Source organism: Bos indicus x Bos taurus, chromosome 16 (assembly GCF_003369695.1).
Source record: "Bos indicus x Bos taurus breed Angus x Brahman F1 hybrid chromosome 16, Bos_hybrid_MaternalHap_v2.0, whole genome shotgun sequence".
Lineage (NCBI taxonomy): Eukaryota > Metazoa > Chordata > Mammalia > Artiodactyla > Bovidae > Bos > Bos indicus x Bos taurus.
Window position 1 is genome coordinate 37,839,671 of NC_040091.1, and position 16,526 is coordinate 37,856,196.

The 16,526-nt window shown below is 38.3% G+C and overlaps 1 protein-coding gene across 1 annotated transcript in view; it reads left to right on the forward strand.

Moving 5' to 3' along the window:
• Positions 1–1,793: 1,793 nt before the first annotated feature.
• MROH9 (maestro heat like repeat family member 9) overlaps positions 1,794–16,526 on the forward strand; it is a 101,116-nt gene continuing 86,383 nt past the window's right edge. Inside the window, exons 1-2 of the mRNA XM_027564102.1 lie at positions 1,794–1,848; positions 5,309–5,355. Of these exons, the coding sequence (XP_027419903.1) occupies positions 1,794–1,848; positions 5,309–5,355 (102 nt within the window). The remainder of the gene's footprint in view (positions 1,849–5,308; positions 5,356–16,526) is intronic.

Below are 16,526 nucleotides of genomic sequence, written 5' to 3' on the forward strand. Positions count from 1 at the left end.
GTTCTTCAGGTACTCTGTCTATCAGATCTAATCTCTTGAATCTATTTGTCACTTCCACTATATAGTCATAAGGGATTTGATTTAGGTCATACCTGAATGGTCTAGTGGTTTTCCTACTTTCTTCAATTTAAGTCTGAATTTGGCAATAAGGAGTTCATGATCTGAGCCACAGTCAGCTCCTGGTCTTGTTTTTGCTGACTGTATAAAGCTTCTCCATCTTTGGCTGCAAATAATATAGTCAATCTGATTTCAGTGTTGACTATCTGGTGATGTCCATGTGTAGAATCTTCTCTTGTGTTGTTGGAAGAGGGTGTTTGCTATGACCAATGCATTCTCTTGGCAAAACTCTATTAGCCTTTGCCATGCTTCATTCTGTACTCCAAGACCAAATTTGCCTGTTATTCCAGGGATCTCTTGACTTCCTACTTTTGCATCACAGAGAAAGGAATCTGGCTAAAGTTACATGAAACCCAGCAATATTCTACCTACTAGAAACATTTAAAAAGCAAAATAACTCAAAAATGGGGCAAAGTACACAAAGTACACAAACTGCAGACAGTTTCTAGAAGCTGAAAAATGCCCTCAGACAGAGCCAGCAAGAGGGAAGGATCTTCAGTTTTTCAGCCTCAAGGAATTGAACTCTGCCAACAACTTAATGACCTTGGAAGAAGATCCTGAATCTCAAGTGAGATGGAAGTTCATACTGACACCTTGATTCTAGCCATGTGAGACCCTAAGCACTGCCTGACCTTGACCAGCAGAAAATGTGAAATAATAAATGGGTGTTTATTATTATTATTACGTTTGTGGTAACTTGTTACACAGCAATTGAAAATTAAAATGATATAAATTGATGGGAGAAATATCAATAACCTCAGATACGCACCCTTATGACACCACCTTTATGGCAGAAAGTGAAGAAGAACTAAAGAGCTTCTTGATGAAAGTCAAAGAGGAGAGGGAAAAAGTTGGCTTAAAGCTCAACATTCAGAAGACTAAGATCATGGCATCCGGTCCCATGACTTCATGGCAAATAGATGGGGAAACAGTGGAAATAGTGGCTGACTATTTTTCTGGGCTCCAAAATCACTGCAGATGGTGATTGCAGCCATGAAATTAAAAGATGCTTACTCCTTGGAAAGTTATGACCAATCTAGACAACATATTCAAAAGCAGAGACATTACTTTGTCAACAAAAGTCTGTCTAGTCAAGGCTATGGTTTTTCCAGTGGTCACGTATGGATGTGAGAGTTGGACTATAAAGAAAGCTGAGCACTGAAGAACTGATGCTTTTGGACTGTGGTGTTGGAGAAGAGTCTTGAGAGTCTCTTGGACTGCAAGGAGATCCAACCAGTCCATCCTAAAGGAGATCAGTCCTGGGTGTTCATTGGGAGGACTGATGTTGAAGCTGAAACTCCAATACTGTGGCCACCTGATGCAAAGAGCTGACTCATTTGAGAAGACCCTGATGCTGGGAAAGATTAAGGGCAGGAAGAGAAAGGGACGACAGAGGATGAGATGGTTGCATTGCATCACTGACTCAATGGACATGGGTTTGGGTGGACTCTGGGAGTTGGTGATGGACAGGGAAGCTTGGCGTGCTGCAGTTCATGGGGTCACAAAGAGTCGGACACAACTGAGCAACTGAACTGAACTGAAATACCATATAACATAGTAGTATCAAAATTTATAAAGCAAAACAAAGCTCTAGGAACACATACTGGTTTATGTACTAATACAAAATACTCTTTTACAGCATTAGTAGCAGAAGGCTTTAAGTCACCTCTGTCGGCATGTCCTCAAGGATTATTAAAGCAAGTAAGAATTTAGGCTATGTTGAAGACAAAGGTAAGTGTGTATATACGTGTGTGGATGAGAGAGAGAAACTTTAATCTCTAGCCCTGAATGCAAAGAATGTATCTTTTTTTCCCTAGTGCCCACAAAAAGGAATACTCATAAAAGATAACCATATGTTAAGCTAGAAATTTCTGTATAAATTCCAAAATGTAGAAACAGCAGAAATATTCTCTGATCACAATGCAAAAAAAAAAATAAGTTAGTAATAAATTTAGGAAACAAAAAGTTCCTATCATTTGCCATATAAGATATTCTATTTAAACAACTCTTAGGTTAAAGAGAAATTAATACAGAAGTTACAGAATCTTGATAGCCCTACATATTAGAATCTATAACATACGGCTGAAAGAGCATGCAGAGAAAAATCCAAAGCTTTACATACTTAGAATTATAAACTAGGAAGGATGGAAATAATTGAATCAAGAATCCACAAGAAGTTAGAAAAAGAACCTCACAGTAAATCCAAGGAAGATGGAGGAAAGAAGGCATACATAAAGATGAAGCTGCATCCTTGAATTTGATAAAGGAAAAACAGTACAACTAGTGAATAAACTCAAAATCTGATACTTTCTGATAAGAAGAACACTTCACTTCTGTGATATTTTCCAAAAAAAAAAAAAACAAAGAAAAAAAACCTATATCTCCAATGAAATGTTGATAAAATATCAGATAAATGCAAACTTGAGGGGCATTCCAAAACATCTGACCAGGTACCTTCCAAAATAGTCAAATTCATGAACAAGGAAAGATTACAAAATAATCACAAAATAGAGGAAATGAAGGAGAAATAACTATTAAATGCAATGTGGGATCCTGAATTGAATCCTGGAACAGGAAAAGGACTTTAGTAGACAAAGTCTACAGTTTAGTTAATAAAGTTGTACTTTTATTAACTTTTCAGTTTTTACAGATGTGCCATGGTTATGTAAGATGATAACATTAGGGGAAATAAGGTGAGGGGTACATGAAAACTCTATGCTATTTTTTTTCTTTCCAATATTTATTATTTATTGTCTTCATACACTCGCTAGGGCTCTTAGGTTAATATTGCATAGAAATAGAAAGGGCAGACATCTTGATTTTATTGACCTTAAAAATATATATATTCAGCTTTTTAAGTATAAAGTTTAAATTTAATTAGTTCTTTTCCTATCTTCTTTTTTTTTTTCATTTTTTTAAATTTTATTTTATTTTTAAACTTTACATAATTGTATTAGTTTTGCCAAATATCAAAATGAATCCACCACAGGTATACATGTGTTCCCCATCCTGAACCCTCCTCCCTCCTCCCTCCCCATACCATCCCTCTGGGTCGTCCCAGTGCACTAGCCCCAAGCATCCAGTATCGTGCATAGAACCTGGACTGGCATCTCGTTTCATACATGATATTTTACATGTTTCAATGCCATTCTCCCAAATCATCCCACCCTCTCCTTCTCCCACAGAGTCCATAAGACTGTTCTATACATCAGTGTCTCTTTTGCTGTCTCGTACACCAGGTTATTGTTACCCTCTTTCTAAACTCCATATATATGCGTTAGTATACTGTATTGGTGTTTTTCCTTCTGGCTTACTTCACTCTGTATAATAGGCTCCAGTTTCATCCACCTCATTAGAACTGATTCAAATGTATTCTTTTTAATGGCTGAGTAATACTCCATTGTGTATATGTACCACAGCTTTCTTATCCATTCATCTGCTGATGGACATCTAGGCTGCTTCCATGTCCTGGCTATTACAAACACTGCTGTGATGAACATTGGGGTACACGTGTCTCTTTCCCTTCTGGTTTCCTCAGTGTGTATGCCCAGCAGTGGGATTGCTGGATCATAGGGCAGTTCTATTTCCAGTTTTTTAAGGAATCTCCACACTGTTCTCCATAGTGGCTGTACTAGTTTGCATTCCCACCAACAGTGGAAGAGGGTTCCCTTTTCTCCACACCCTCTCCAGCATTTATTATTTGTAGACTTTTGGATCGCAGCCATTCTGACTGGTGTGAAATGGTACCTCATAGTGGTTTTGATTTGCATTTCTCTGATAATGAGTGATGTTGAGCATCTTTTGATGTGTTTATTAGCCATCTGTATGTCTTCTTTGGAGAAATGTCTATTTAGTTCTTTGGCCCATTTTTTGATTGGGTCATTTATTTTTCTGGAGTTGAGCTGTAGGAGTTGCTTGTATATTTTTGAGATTAGTTGTTTGTCAGTTGCTTCATTTGCTATTATTTTCTCCCATTCTGAAGGCTGTCTTTTCACCTTGCTAATAGTTTCCTTTGATGTGCAGAAGCTTTTAAGGTTAATTAGGTCCCATTTGTTTATTTTTGTTTTTATTTCCAATATTCTGGGAGGTGGGTCATAGAGGATCCTGCTGTGATGTATGTCAGAGAGTGTTTTGCCTATGTTCTCCTTTAGGAGTTTTATAGTTTCTGGTCTTACATTTAGATCTTTAATCCATTTTGAGTTTATTTTTATGCTATTTTTTCAACTTTTCTGTAAATCTAAAATTATTCTAAAATAAAGACATTATTTTTTAAAAAGAAGCACAGAAGACCCAGAACATTTAAATAGAACAATTAGAAGAAATGAAAGTAATGATCAAAGGGCTACCCCCTTAAACAAGCAAACAAAACATACCATGTTCTAAAAGTTTTATTAGAGTATTTACCAAACACTTCAGTCATCCATAACTTCAATGCTAGTTAAATCATTCTGATATAGACACATTTAAAAGGCACTCGTGTACTTTCCCATGAGATAAAGAATTAAAAGATAATACAGTCTTTTTCTTTCCAATTTTAATATACTTATTTCTTTCTATTTTTCAATAATACTGGATGGAATGTCCAGAAATGGCAAATGATAGTAGTAATAATGGTCATCTTTGTCTTGTTCTTTAATTGAGAATGCTTCTAATTATCTCTCTATTACACCTGGCTCTGGCTTTTGTGTTTATATGTCACTTTAAGAGAATGACACACATCTATTTTATTAAGGAATTGTTATCAAGAATTGATTTAAAATTTTATCAGAATTTTGCCTTAATAAAAATTATCGTGTAATTTTTTAATAAAGTCGAGAATTATATTTTATGTTCTCTTTAATATCACCATTCTTGTATGTTTGAAATAAATACCACTTGATTATACTTTTAATATGGCTCTTTGGCTAATCTTTAGTTAAGCGTTCAGTAAAATTTGTGATGAATTTGTCTGAAGTTTTCCTGTGTGTGTGTGTGTGTGTGTCTTCATGCACTATCTTTATTGGGCTTTGCCATTAAGGTTATACAAAGCTTTAGATTTGGGGATATGTTCCAACAGGTGGTAAGAGTTCATTCTCTCTCTCTTTAAAATTAATTTGTTTAATTGGAGGCTAATTACTTTACATTATTGTAGTGGTTTTTACCATACATTGACAAATACATTTTAATGAGTCTCTCTCTTCTCTTTGACTAGTAAGTAATCTCCACGTTCTACAGTCCAGTGTCAAGTGGCACCGTGTGGTAAGTGATATTTCATGAGTATATTCATGTAACTGAAATCTCTTGAGGGGGAAACAACCAATACAATTGTGTGGGTAGATGGAAGAGAAAAGGGCAGTTTGATTGAAAACTGTTTTTAGCATTTTCTTGGCAGAGTCCTATTCCTGCTTACCCTTGTGTGCCCCCCAAAATGACCTTCAACACTAGTTCAAAAGGATGAAAGTTTTGACTCATCACACTATTTTTCCCATCCACCTTCACCTCCTGACTGGCCCGCTACAATAGCCCATTATTCTTCTTCATTACTGTGGAAATCCTTCCCAGCAAACTAGGTCGGAAGTGAGTGACCACCAGAAAGAGGACAAGAGGTCATGCTGTGGGCAGACAAAAGAGAAAACTATTTTCCCAGTTCACCACCACAACCTCAGAGAAGCCTCCCTGGTGGCTTAGTGGTAAAGAGTCCGCCTGCCAATGCAGGAGACACGGGTTCGATCCCTGGTCTGGGAAGATCCCACATGCAGCGGAAGACTAAGCCCTTGTGCCGCAACTATTGGGCCGGTGCTCTAGAGCCCAGGAGCGTTAACTACCGAGCCCACGCGCCCCAGAGCCTGTTCTCCCCAACAATGGAGCCACTGCAATGGAAGCCTGCACTCCACAACTAGAGAGTCGCCTCTACTTGCCACAACTAGAGAAAGCTCACACAGCGATGAAGACGCAGGGCAGCCAAAAATAAAATAAATACTATTTTAAATATAAAAATAAAGACAGAGGAGACAAGGAGAGCTGTGAGAGAGAGAAACCCCATTATTCACTCCAATAATGGTAAAAATGGCTAACAGATAGCTTTAATAACATCTTAGTTATGCTCCGAGTGCTTCACATGAAAAGCTCATTTAATCCTCACAGCAGTCCTACACAGTAAGTACTTCTATTATCCCTGCTCAGAAAATGAGGACTGAGGCAAGAGGTGTGACCTGCCAGTGGGCCCATAATTTTCAAGTGGCGGAACAGGATACAAATTCATGGAATCTGGTCCCAGAATCACTGGTATCACCACCAAGTTATAATGTGTTGGCCCTAAAACCAAGAATCTTGCCTGCCCTTGGGATCAAGGAAAAAATAATAAGGTTGAAGTTTTTAAATAAACAGGATTCAGTATTAAAAATAATGGTGAATTCATTTTAGTAACCAAAAGAGATGGAAAATTCATGAAATCAGACTTAGAAGTCAATAAGGGAGACAACGAACTAGAAGAGGATCGGATCAGTGAGTAGAGTGGGATAGAGTACAGTAGAAGAATTACAAGAAAAAATAAAAGCATTTCCTGGTCTTCTCAGCTAAAACAGTGTTATTAGCACTTCCATATCGGTGTATTCTATCTCTGCATAGATAGAAGGAAGACGTGGAAATTTTGTCGCTATTTACCCTATCGTGCTGTGCTCTATGTGTGTGCATTACTTTTTAAAATGTTTAAATCAATATAGTGCTTTAAAACTTTACTCAAAAAGATGCTTCTATAGATAATTAAGTTTCATCACTGGCTCAACCTACACATTTATATCTAAATTTGAAATCTATCTCCTGCTCTTGTAAAGATGCTGTTTCCTATGTATGTCCGTAAATGTGCCTCACAGATCATCAATTTTATCCTACTTTTAATCTTTATTTTACTTTTATGTCATTGGGTTTCTTTTCTTTGTCTCTAAGTCACCCTTAATCCCTTTTATTTCTCTGGTGAAGGGGTATCTTAATAAAATAAATTAGTATAGAGCAATCTTACTGTGAGAATTTGAAACTGTTTTGTTGTTAGCTGTTGTTGTTCAGTCAGCTGTTTTACTGATTCCTGCTATGTCTCCAGAGATAAACTGGTGATCTAGTAAGACAGTTGCTAAACTCGTAAAGTAAGAATATGGTCCTAAGAAGGTTAAAATTGCACTGTAATTTCAGTTCTTAATGTTTTTCAGAAGCAGTGTCCATATTTCACTTAGGTCCAAAAACCAAATTATATTTAAGAGAATGACATAGACTTATGTTGGAAATAGATGTATATAGACAGAGAGTTCCAGAAAAACATCTATTTCTGCTTTATTGACTATGCCAAAGCCTTTGACTGTGTGGATCACAATAAACTGTGGAAAATTCTGAAAGAGATGGGAATACCAGACCACCTGACCTGCCTCTTGAGAAACCTGCATGCAGGTCAGGAAGCAACAGTTAGAACTGGACATAGAACAACAGACTGGTTCCAAATAGGAAAAGGAGTATGTCAAAGCTGTATATTGTCACCCTGCTTATTTAACTTATATGCAGAGTACATCATGAGAAATGTTGGACTGGAAGAAGCACAAGCTGGAATGAAGATTACCAGGAGAAATATCAACAACCTCAGATATGCACCCTTATGACACCACCCTTATGGCAGAAAGTGAAGAGGAACTGAAGAGCCTTTTTTTGAAAGTGAAAAAGGAGAGTGAAAAAGTTGGCTTAAAGCTCAACATTCAGGACACTAAGTTCATTGCATCCAGTCCTATCCCTTCATGGAAAATAGATGGGGAAACAGTGGAAACAGTGGCTGACTTTATTTATCTGGGCTCTAAAATCACTGCAGATGGTGATTGCAGCCATAAAATTAAAAGACACTTACTCCTTGTAAGGAAGTTATGACCAACCTAGTTAGCATATTCAAAAGCAGAGATATTACTTTGGCAACAAAGATCTGTCTAGTCAAGGCTATGGTTTTTCCAGTGGTCATGTATGGATGTGAGAGTTGGACTATAAAGAAAGCTGAGTGCCGAAGAATTGATGCTTCTGAACTGTGGTGCTAGAGACGACTCTTGAGAGTCTCTTGGACTTCAAGGAGATCCAACCAGTCCATCCTAAAGGAGATCAGTCCTGGGTGTTCATTGGTAGGACTGATTTTGAAGCTGAAACTCCAATACTTTGGCCACCTCATGCAAAGAGCTGACTCATTTGAAAAGCCCCTGATGCTGGGAAAGATTGAGGGCAGGAGGAGAAGGGGACAACAGAGGATGAGATGGTTGGGTGGCATCACCAACTCAATGGACATGGTTTTGGGTGGACTCCGGGAGTTGGTGATGGACAGGGAGGCTTGGCGTGCTGTGGTTCATGGGGTCGCAAAGAGTCGGACGTGACTGAGCAACTGAACTGAACTGAGACAGGAGATGGTCAAATGATTCATGGGACAAAAATTAAACTTGTTTCATGTAAAGGTCATGGTTTGAGCCTAAACTAAGTTCTTGCTAGAATTCAGGCCCACTTCAGATGGACCACTCCAGATGAGACAGGACTATCAGGATGGAAGAGACTGCAAGAGAAGAACACCTCTTGTGTGAAAATATTATCAAGGTGCATAAGTGTGATTCAAGGACAATGGGCTGGTAGAAGAGTGGGCAGTCTTACTCTAGCAGTCCTAGCTGCCAAGTCCTAGAAAGATGAGGCTGCTGTAAAAGAGAGAGAAACAATGAGTAGATAAAATGGTGAGAGTGAATGCAGTCACCTGTGGCTCTTGCTAGAAAGTGAGAGAATCTTTTGTGCAAGGCCAGTTTTCTTTCTCTCTCTTTTAAATTGAAGTATAGTTGACTTTCAAATTATATTACTTCAAACCAGTAACTCAACTCCTTTGTGTTTATTTGAAGAAAACAAAAACACTAATTTGAAAATATATATGACCCCTATGTTCACTGCAGCATTATTTACAGCAGCCAAGATATGGAAGCAACATAAATTTCCATCAACAAATAAATGGACAAAAAATATGTAGTACATATATACAATGGAATATTACTCGGCCTTAAAAAGAATGAAATCTTGCCATTTGCATCAACATTAATAGACAGAGGATATTATGCTAAGTAAAATAAGTTACGAGTTCTCTTGATTGTGGGTATCATCCGTCATGGAACTCTACCAGCAAGCACTAGCAGCAGTATCAATGCCTTTGACAGATGGCCGCTTCAGCAGCATCATTTGGCTCCAGCAAAACTGCGTGCTTTCTCAGTCACGTCCAACTCTTTGCAACCCCATGGACTGTACCCTGCCAGGCTCCTCTGTCCATGGAGGCAAAAATAATAGAGTGGGTTGCCATTTCCTGCTCCAGGGGATCTTTCCAACCCAGGGATCAAACTCGCATCTCTTGCATTGGCAAGCGGATCCTTTACAATCAGCAAAAATAGTCAATATTATCTTAGCAAATCACAGCAGTAAAGGAGCTATCACACTTTTAATCTATTACAGATGGCTCAGCTATATATTAATAGCATAGAGCTTTTCTATATCTAATTAAGTGAATCTATCCAGTGGTTCCTCTTATTTACTTATTTACTTCTCAAAACAACTTTGATTTTTTATTTATTTTATTGGAGTATAGTTGATTTACAATGTTGCATTAGTTTCAGATGTACAGGAAAGTAATTACTTACACATACACATTTATCCACTCTTTTTTATATATATTTTTTCTATATAGGCCATTACAGATCAACTTTTTTGTTTTTGGTCACACTGTGCTGCATGTGAGATCTTAGTTTCCATACCTAGTATCGTGTCCTCTGCAGTGGAAGTGTGGAGTCAACCCCTGGACCACCAGGGAAGTCCCCACTTTCAGAAAAATTTTTAATTGTACTTGTTAAATTTCTCCTAGAATTTCTTTTGGCATTTGATTAGAATTATACTAAATTGCATACCACCCTAATGGCAGAAAATGAAGAGGAACTCAAGAGCCTCTTGATGAAAGTGAAAGAGGAGAGTGAAAAAGTTGGCTTAAAACTCAACATTCAAAAAACTAAGATCATGGCATCCAGTTCCATCACTTCATGGCAAATAGATGGGGGGAAAGATGAAAACAGTGACAGGCTTTCTTTTCTTGTGCTCCAAATCACTCAGGACAGTGACTGCAGCCATGAAATTAAAAGACACTTGCTCTTTGGAAGAAAAGCTATGACAAACCTAGACAGCATATTAAAAAGCAGAAACATCACTTTGCCAACAAAGGTCCATATAGTCAAAGCTATGGTTTTTCCCGTAATCATGTATGGATGTGAGAGCTGGACCATAAAGAAGGCTGAGCACTGAAGTATTGATGATTTCAAACTACAGTGCTGGAGAAGACTCTTAAGAGTTCCTTAGACAGCAAGGAGATCAAAGCAGTTAATTCTAAAGGAAATCAACCCTGAATATACATTGCAAGGACTGATGCTGAAACTGAAGTTCCAATACTTTGGACACTTGATGCAAAGAAGTGACTCACTGGCAAAGACCCTGATGCTGGGAAAGATGGAGGGCAGGAGGAGAAGAGGGTGCCAGAGGATGAGATGATTGGATGGCTTCACCAGCTCAATGGACATGAGTTTGAGCAAACTCTGGGAAATAGTGAAGGACAGGGAAGACTGGTGTGCTGCAGTCCACAGGGTCACAAACAGTCACACACGACTTAGCAACTGAACAACAATAACAATAAATACTAAATTTATAGACTAGTTTATGGAGACATCATTTAAATTCTTATCATCAGGAACATGCTTTATTATCTCATTTACTTGAATCTTCAGTAAAGTTTTTTTCATGTATACCTTAAATATTTCTTAATAATTTATCTAGGTGTATTTTATATACTTATAGTTATTGAGTATACAATATATGATTTGTAAATATTTTCTCCCAGCACATTGACTTTTTTTTCTTTTCCTTAATTGTGTCTTTATGAAAAGCAAAAATGTTTTTAGTATTGATCAAATCTAATTTTTCTTTTCTTTTGTTGACTGTGTTTTGGGGGCTGTATCTAAGAAAATGCTGCTGAAACGAAAAGTGACAAAGATTTTCTCTTACATTTTCTTCTAAAGATTTTACAGTTGTAGCTCTTACACTTAGATCTAGTCTCTATTTTGAGTTATTTTTGTTTAGGTGTGAGGTAGGAATATAAATTCATCTTTTTACATATACATATCCATTGTTTCCTTCTTTTATTTTTAACATATAATCTCATAGCATTGTTGCAGCAAAATGTGACCTGCACAATTTCTGTTCTGGGAACTTAGAGATTTGTGTGTGTGTGTGAAGTAGATATATGATCAATTTTAAATGGCTTTTTTTAGTTTTGTAAAAGTAGTATGCTTCCATCTTTTAAATAATGCAATATAGATGAAAATTTTAAAATATAATAATAAAAACAGCTATCATCAATGATGATTCTAGCCATTTCCCTAGGTTGCAAATAATTTTCTTTAAACAATAAAATTGAAGGCATAACTTACATTTTTCTGGTATACAGTATAATCAATGAAAAATCTGATCATGATCTGATTTTGCAGCCTTAGTCATCTGTTTTATTTCTCTGGAAGCCTTTAAGATTTTTCTTCATCTTGGCTAAACTGAAATTTCATAACAATAGTTTTAGGTGCATTTTTAATTCAAGTATGTTAGGCACTTACTCATATGTCAATCTCCAGATTCCAGCCCATTTATCTTTGAGAAACTATCTTGTATTATTTTTTTAAGAATTTATTTATTTATTTCTTGGCTCTGCTGGGTTTTCATTGCTGCACAGGCTTTTCTCTAGTTGCGGCAAGCAGGGGCTACTCTCTAGACGTTGGTGTGCAGGCTTCTCATTGCGGGCTTCTCTTGTTGCGGAGCACAGATTGCAGGGCACATGAGCATTAGAGGTTGCAGCTCCTGGGCTCTAAAATACAAGCTCAGTAGTTGTGGAGCATGTGCTTATTTGCTCTCTGGCATGTAGGATCTTCCCAGACCAGGGATCGAACTCGTGTCTCCTACGCTGGCAGGCAGATCCTTCACCACTGAGCCATCAGGGAAGCCCCTATCTTGTATTATTGTTTGAACAATTTTCTTCCTCAGGTTTTCTTCATTCTTTCCCCTGAGACTCCTATTAGATATTATACTGTAACATCTTAAGAAATCCCAAGATCTCCTGGCTTTGATCTGAGATGTGTGAAAACATACTGAAGAATCAACTCAGGACACAACCAAAGAGGTTCTCCTTGTGGAAAGACTGAGGTGTGTGTGTTAGTGATTTGGCACATCGAATGTTCACTGACAAGACAATTTCAACAATGCTCTAGAAGGACTATGTGAGGAGAGATTAATGCTTTAGGTATTCATATAGTTAGAATGTAGCTTTTCCATTCTAACTGCTATTGCTAAATGTCTGTCCAAGAGTAACAGTAAAAAGAAATACAGAAGTTTTTTTAAATTCCGTGTATTAACATAATCACTGAGCAAATGCCCTCTATCTTGCCTTCAAGAGTCATCAGACTACTTGCTGGAATGTTATGGTTTTCCATGGGTTACACTGGCTAAGTCAGTGTTACTACTTCCAATTATCATATAACATTCACTGATGAGGATAATAATAAAGGATTTTTCTGCCCATTGAAGATTTATTCATTTAAAGAGGAACTTTTCAACACTAAATAGATAAGCAGTTAGGTAGTATGAGTTACCTAGAACTACTAGTGTTCACAGATGACGTGATTTTTGTCAAAGTGGAAAATAAAAGGCATAACAGATGGCAAATTGAAGTACTAGATTGACTAGGTAAATCTAAATTGAAATTGTTCCAAAATAAGTGCCTGTTCTAGAGAAGTCGCTCAGTTGTATCCGACTCTTTGGGACCCCATGGACTGTAGCCCAACAGGCTCTTCCATTCATGGGATTTTGCATGCAAGAATACTGGAGTGGGTTGCCATTTCCTTCTCCAGGAGATCTTCCTGATCTGTTCTAGAGGCCTTTCTAAAATGTGGGGATTAGGAAACAATGTCTGTATCACCAACTGGCTAAACCTTATTAATCATTTGAGAAAAAAATGTGTTCTGCTTACACAGATACCATAGAAGAGATGTAAAGAATGTTTATATTATTACAATAATCCCTATTTACCTAACTCAGAGGTCTAATCTAGGTCTAAATTGGGGATTTATTAGGGGAATGGGTTATAAGGAGCCGTGGGAAAATAAGTAACTAGTAATCCTCATCCTCTTGAACCACTGAAGTTGATGTGAATATGACGGCTTCATCAACTGTTCTGCTCATGCTTTTTTGTATTTATGTACTGATAATACTGTATTACTAGTTCTGATGGTTTATACAATTATATTTTTGAAAAACGAAGGAGGAAGAAACGATTAAGTTTTATCAGCAGAATTCTCTCAAATATTGAAGTGGATATATGAATATATAGGGCTCCAAAGTGGACAATCACCAAAAAGGTTTGGAATGAAGTCATATTAAGACTTGGACTTAAGTACTGATACTACTGATACTAGGCAGTGATACTGGATATATTAACTGGTTACGATGTCCATGTACACTTGAGCTTGAAAAAGTTCCTCTTTTTGCTGGCCTCAATCAAAGAAAATGGAAATCTTCCCCTTCGGAAGTGAAGGAAGTGAGGGATATTTGGGTCTCTGAAAATGTTGTCTACTTTTAAAGTCATGCTATAACTTCTGAGATGCCTCAAGAAAGTATACTATAGTGGCCGTCAATAATGAGTTCAACAGAAATGTTCACTGCTCTGTTTGGAGTAGAGAAATAAAAGAAAGCACAAGGGACAGAAATCCAGCTGAGAACAATGAGATAGGAAAAGGTACTATTTAAGGTCTCAGGCAATGGCACCCCACTCCAGTACTCTTGCCTGGAAAATCCCATGGATGGAGGAGCCTGGTAGGCTGCAGTCCATGGAGTCACTGAGGGTCGGACTCGACTGAGCGACTTCACTTTCACTTTTCACTTTCCTGCATTGGAGAAGGAAATGGCAACCCACTCCAGTGTTCTTGCCTGGAGAATCCCAGGGATGGGGGAGCCTGGTGGGCTGCCGTCTGTGGGGTCACACAGAGTTGGACACGACTGAAGTGACTTAGCAGCAGCAGCAGCAGCAGGCATAGAATATCAAGTTTCAATGAGTATTACTATGTCACACCAGAATCAATAAGTGACAAGTATTGTCCCCATTATACATGGTTCTGAAATGGGAACAAATAAAATGGTTTTGTTACAATATCACAGCTTGTTTTTGTTTTGAGTGTCTCACTTGTTGATTTTGGTCTTTCTTGTAGAAAGGAAAAGCAATCTTTGACTAGTAGAATTTTTTTCTTTGTTTATTTGTGTATAGCTTCATTTGTGTCTGAAGATAGCTGAGAACCTCAGATCCAAATATAACACTTGAGCTGAATACTCAGCATGATGACCTGCCAGTCTGGGCATCTACAGAAACCCTCCAGGTCTCCAGTAGTTTTCATGTCTCAAATCTAAAGGATAATTTTCTTGTATGACCTTTATGCAGCATTTGATATTACTACCAGTCACTATGCATCTCTCTTTTTCTACTGCCAACATTCTAATCCTAGTATATTACAATCTCTCTTTTATAACATTCTCTTGGCAACAACTTTATCTCATTCAATCAAGTCTCTACAAAGCAGCCCTGTGGTCTTATCCCTCCTTCTATTAAATGGCTCCCATTGGCCTTGTGGGCTTCCCTTGTGGCTCAGCTGTAAAGAATCCATCTGCAATGTGGGATACCTGGGTTCGATCCCTGGGTTGGGAAGATGGCCTGGAGAAGGGAAAGGCTACCCACTCCAGTATTCTGGCCTGGAGAATTCCATGGACTGTATAGTCCATGGGGTTGCAAACAGTCAGACACAACTGAGCGACTTTCACTTTTATTGGCCTTAGAGATGAGTACAAGACCTTTTAGAACTAACACCCCAAAAGATGTCCTTTTCATTATAGGGGACTGGAATGCAAAAGTAGGAAGTCAAGGAACACCTGGGGTAACTGGCAAATTTGGCCTTGGAATACGTAATGAAGCAGGGCAAAGGTTAATAGAGCTTTGCCAAGAGAACACACTGGTCATAGCAAACACCCTCTTCCAAAAACACAAGAGAAGACTCTACACATGGACATCACCAGATGGTCAACACCAAAATCAGATTGATTATATTCTTTGCAGCCAAAGATGGATAAGCTCTATACAGTCAGCAAAAACAAGACCGGGAGCTGACTGTGGCTCAGATCATGAACTCCTTATTACCAAATTCAGACTTAAATTGAAGAAAGTAGGGAAAACCACTAAACCATTCAGATCAGATCAGATCAGATCAGTCGCTCAGTCGTGTTCGACTCTTAGCAACCCCATGAATCGCAGCACACCAGGCCTCCCTGTCCATCACCAACTCCCGGAGTTCACTGAGACTCACGTCCATTGAGTCAGTGATGCCATCCAGCCATCTCATCCTCTGTCGTCCCCTTCTCCTCCTGCCCCCAATCCCTCCCAGCATCAGAGTCTTTTCCAATGAGTCAACTCTTCACATGAGGTGGCCAAAGTACTGGAGTTTCAGCTTTAGCATCAGTCCTTCCAAAGAAATCCCAGGGCTGATCTCCTTCAGAATGGACTGGTTGGATCTCCATGCAGTCCAAGGGACTCTCAAGAGTCTTCTCCAACACTGCAGTTCAAAAGCATCAATTCTTCGGTGCTCAGCCTTCTTCACAGTCCAACTCTTACATCCATACATGACCACAGGAAAAACCATAGCCCTGACTAGACGGACCTTTGTTGGCAAAGTAATGTCTCTGCTTTTCAATATGCTATCTAGGTTGGTCATAACTTTCCTTCCAAGGAGTAAGCGTCTTTTAATTTCATGGCTGCAGTCACCATCTGCAGTGACTTTGAAGCCCAGAAAAATAAGTCTGACACTGTTTCCACTGTTTCCCCATCTATTTCCCATGAAGTGGTGGGACCGGATGCCATGATTTTCGTTTTCTGAATGTTCAGCTTTAAGCCAACTTTTTCACTCTGCACTTTCACTTTCACCAAGAGGCTTTTTAGTTCCTCTTCACTTTCTGCCATAAGGGTGGTGTCATCTGCATATCTGAGGTTATTGATATTTCTCCCGGCAATCTTGATTCCAGCTTGTGTTTCTTCCAGTCCATTCAGGTATGACCTAAATCAAATCCCTTATGATTATACTGTGGAAGTGAGAAATAGATTTAAGGGACTAGATCTGATAGATAGAGTGCTTGATGAACTATGGATGGAGGTTCATGACATTGTACAGGAGACAGGGATGAAGACCATCCCCATGGAAAAGAAATGCAAAAAAGCAAAATGGCTGTCTGGGGAGGCCTTACAAATAGCTGTGAAAAGAAGAGAAGTGAAAGTC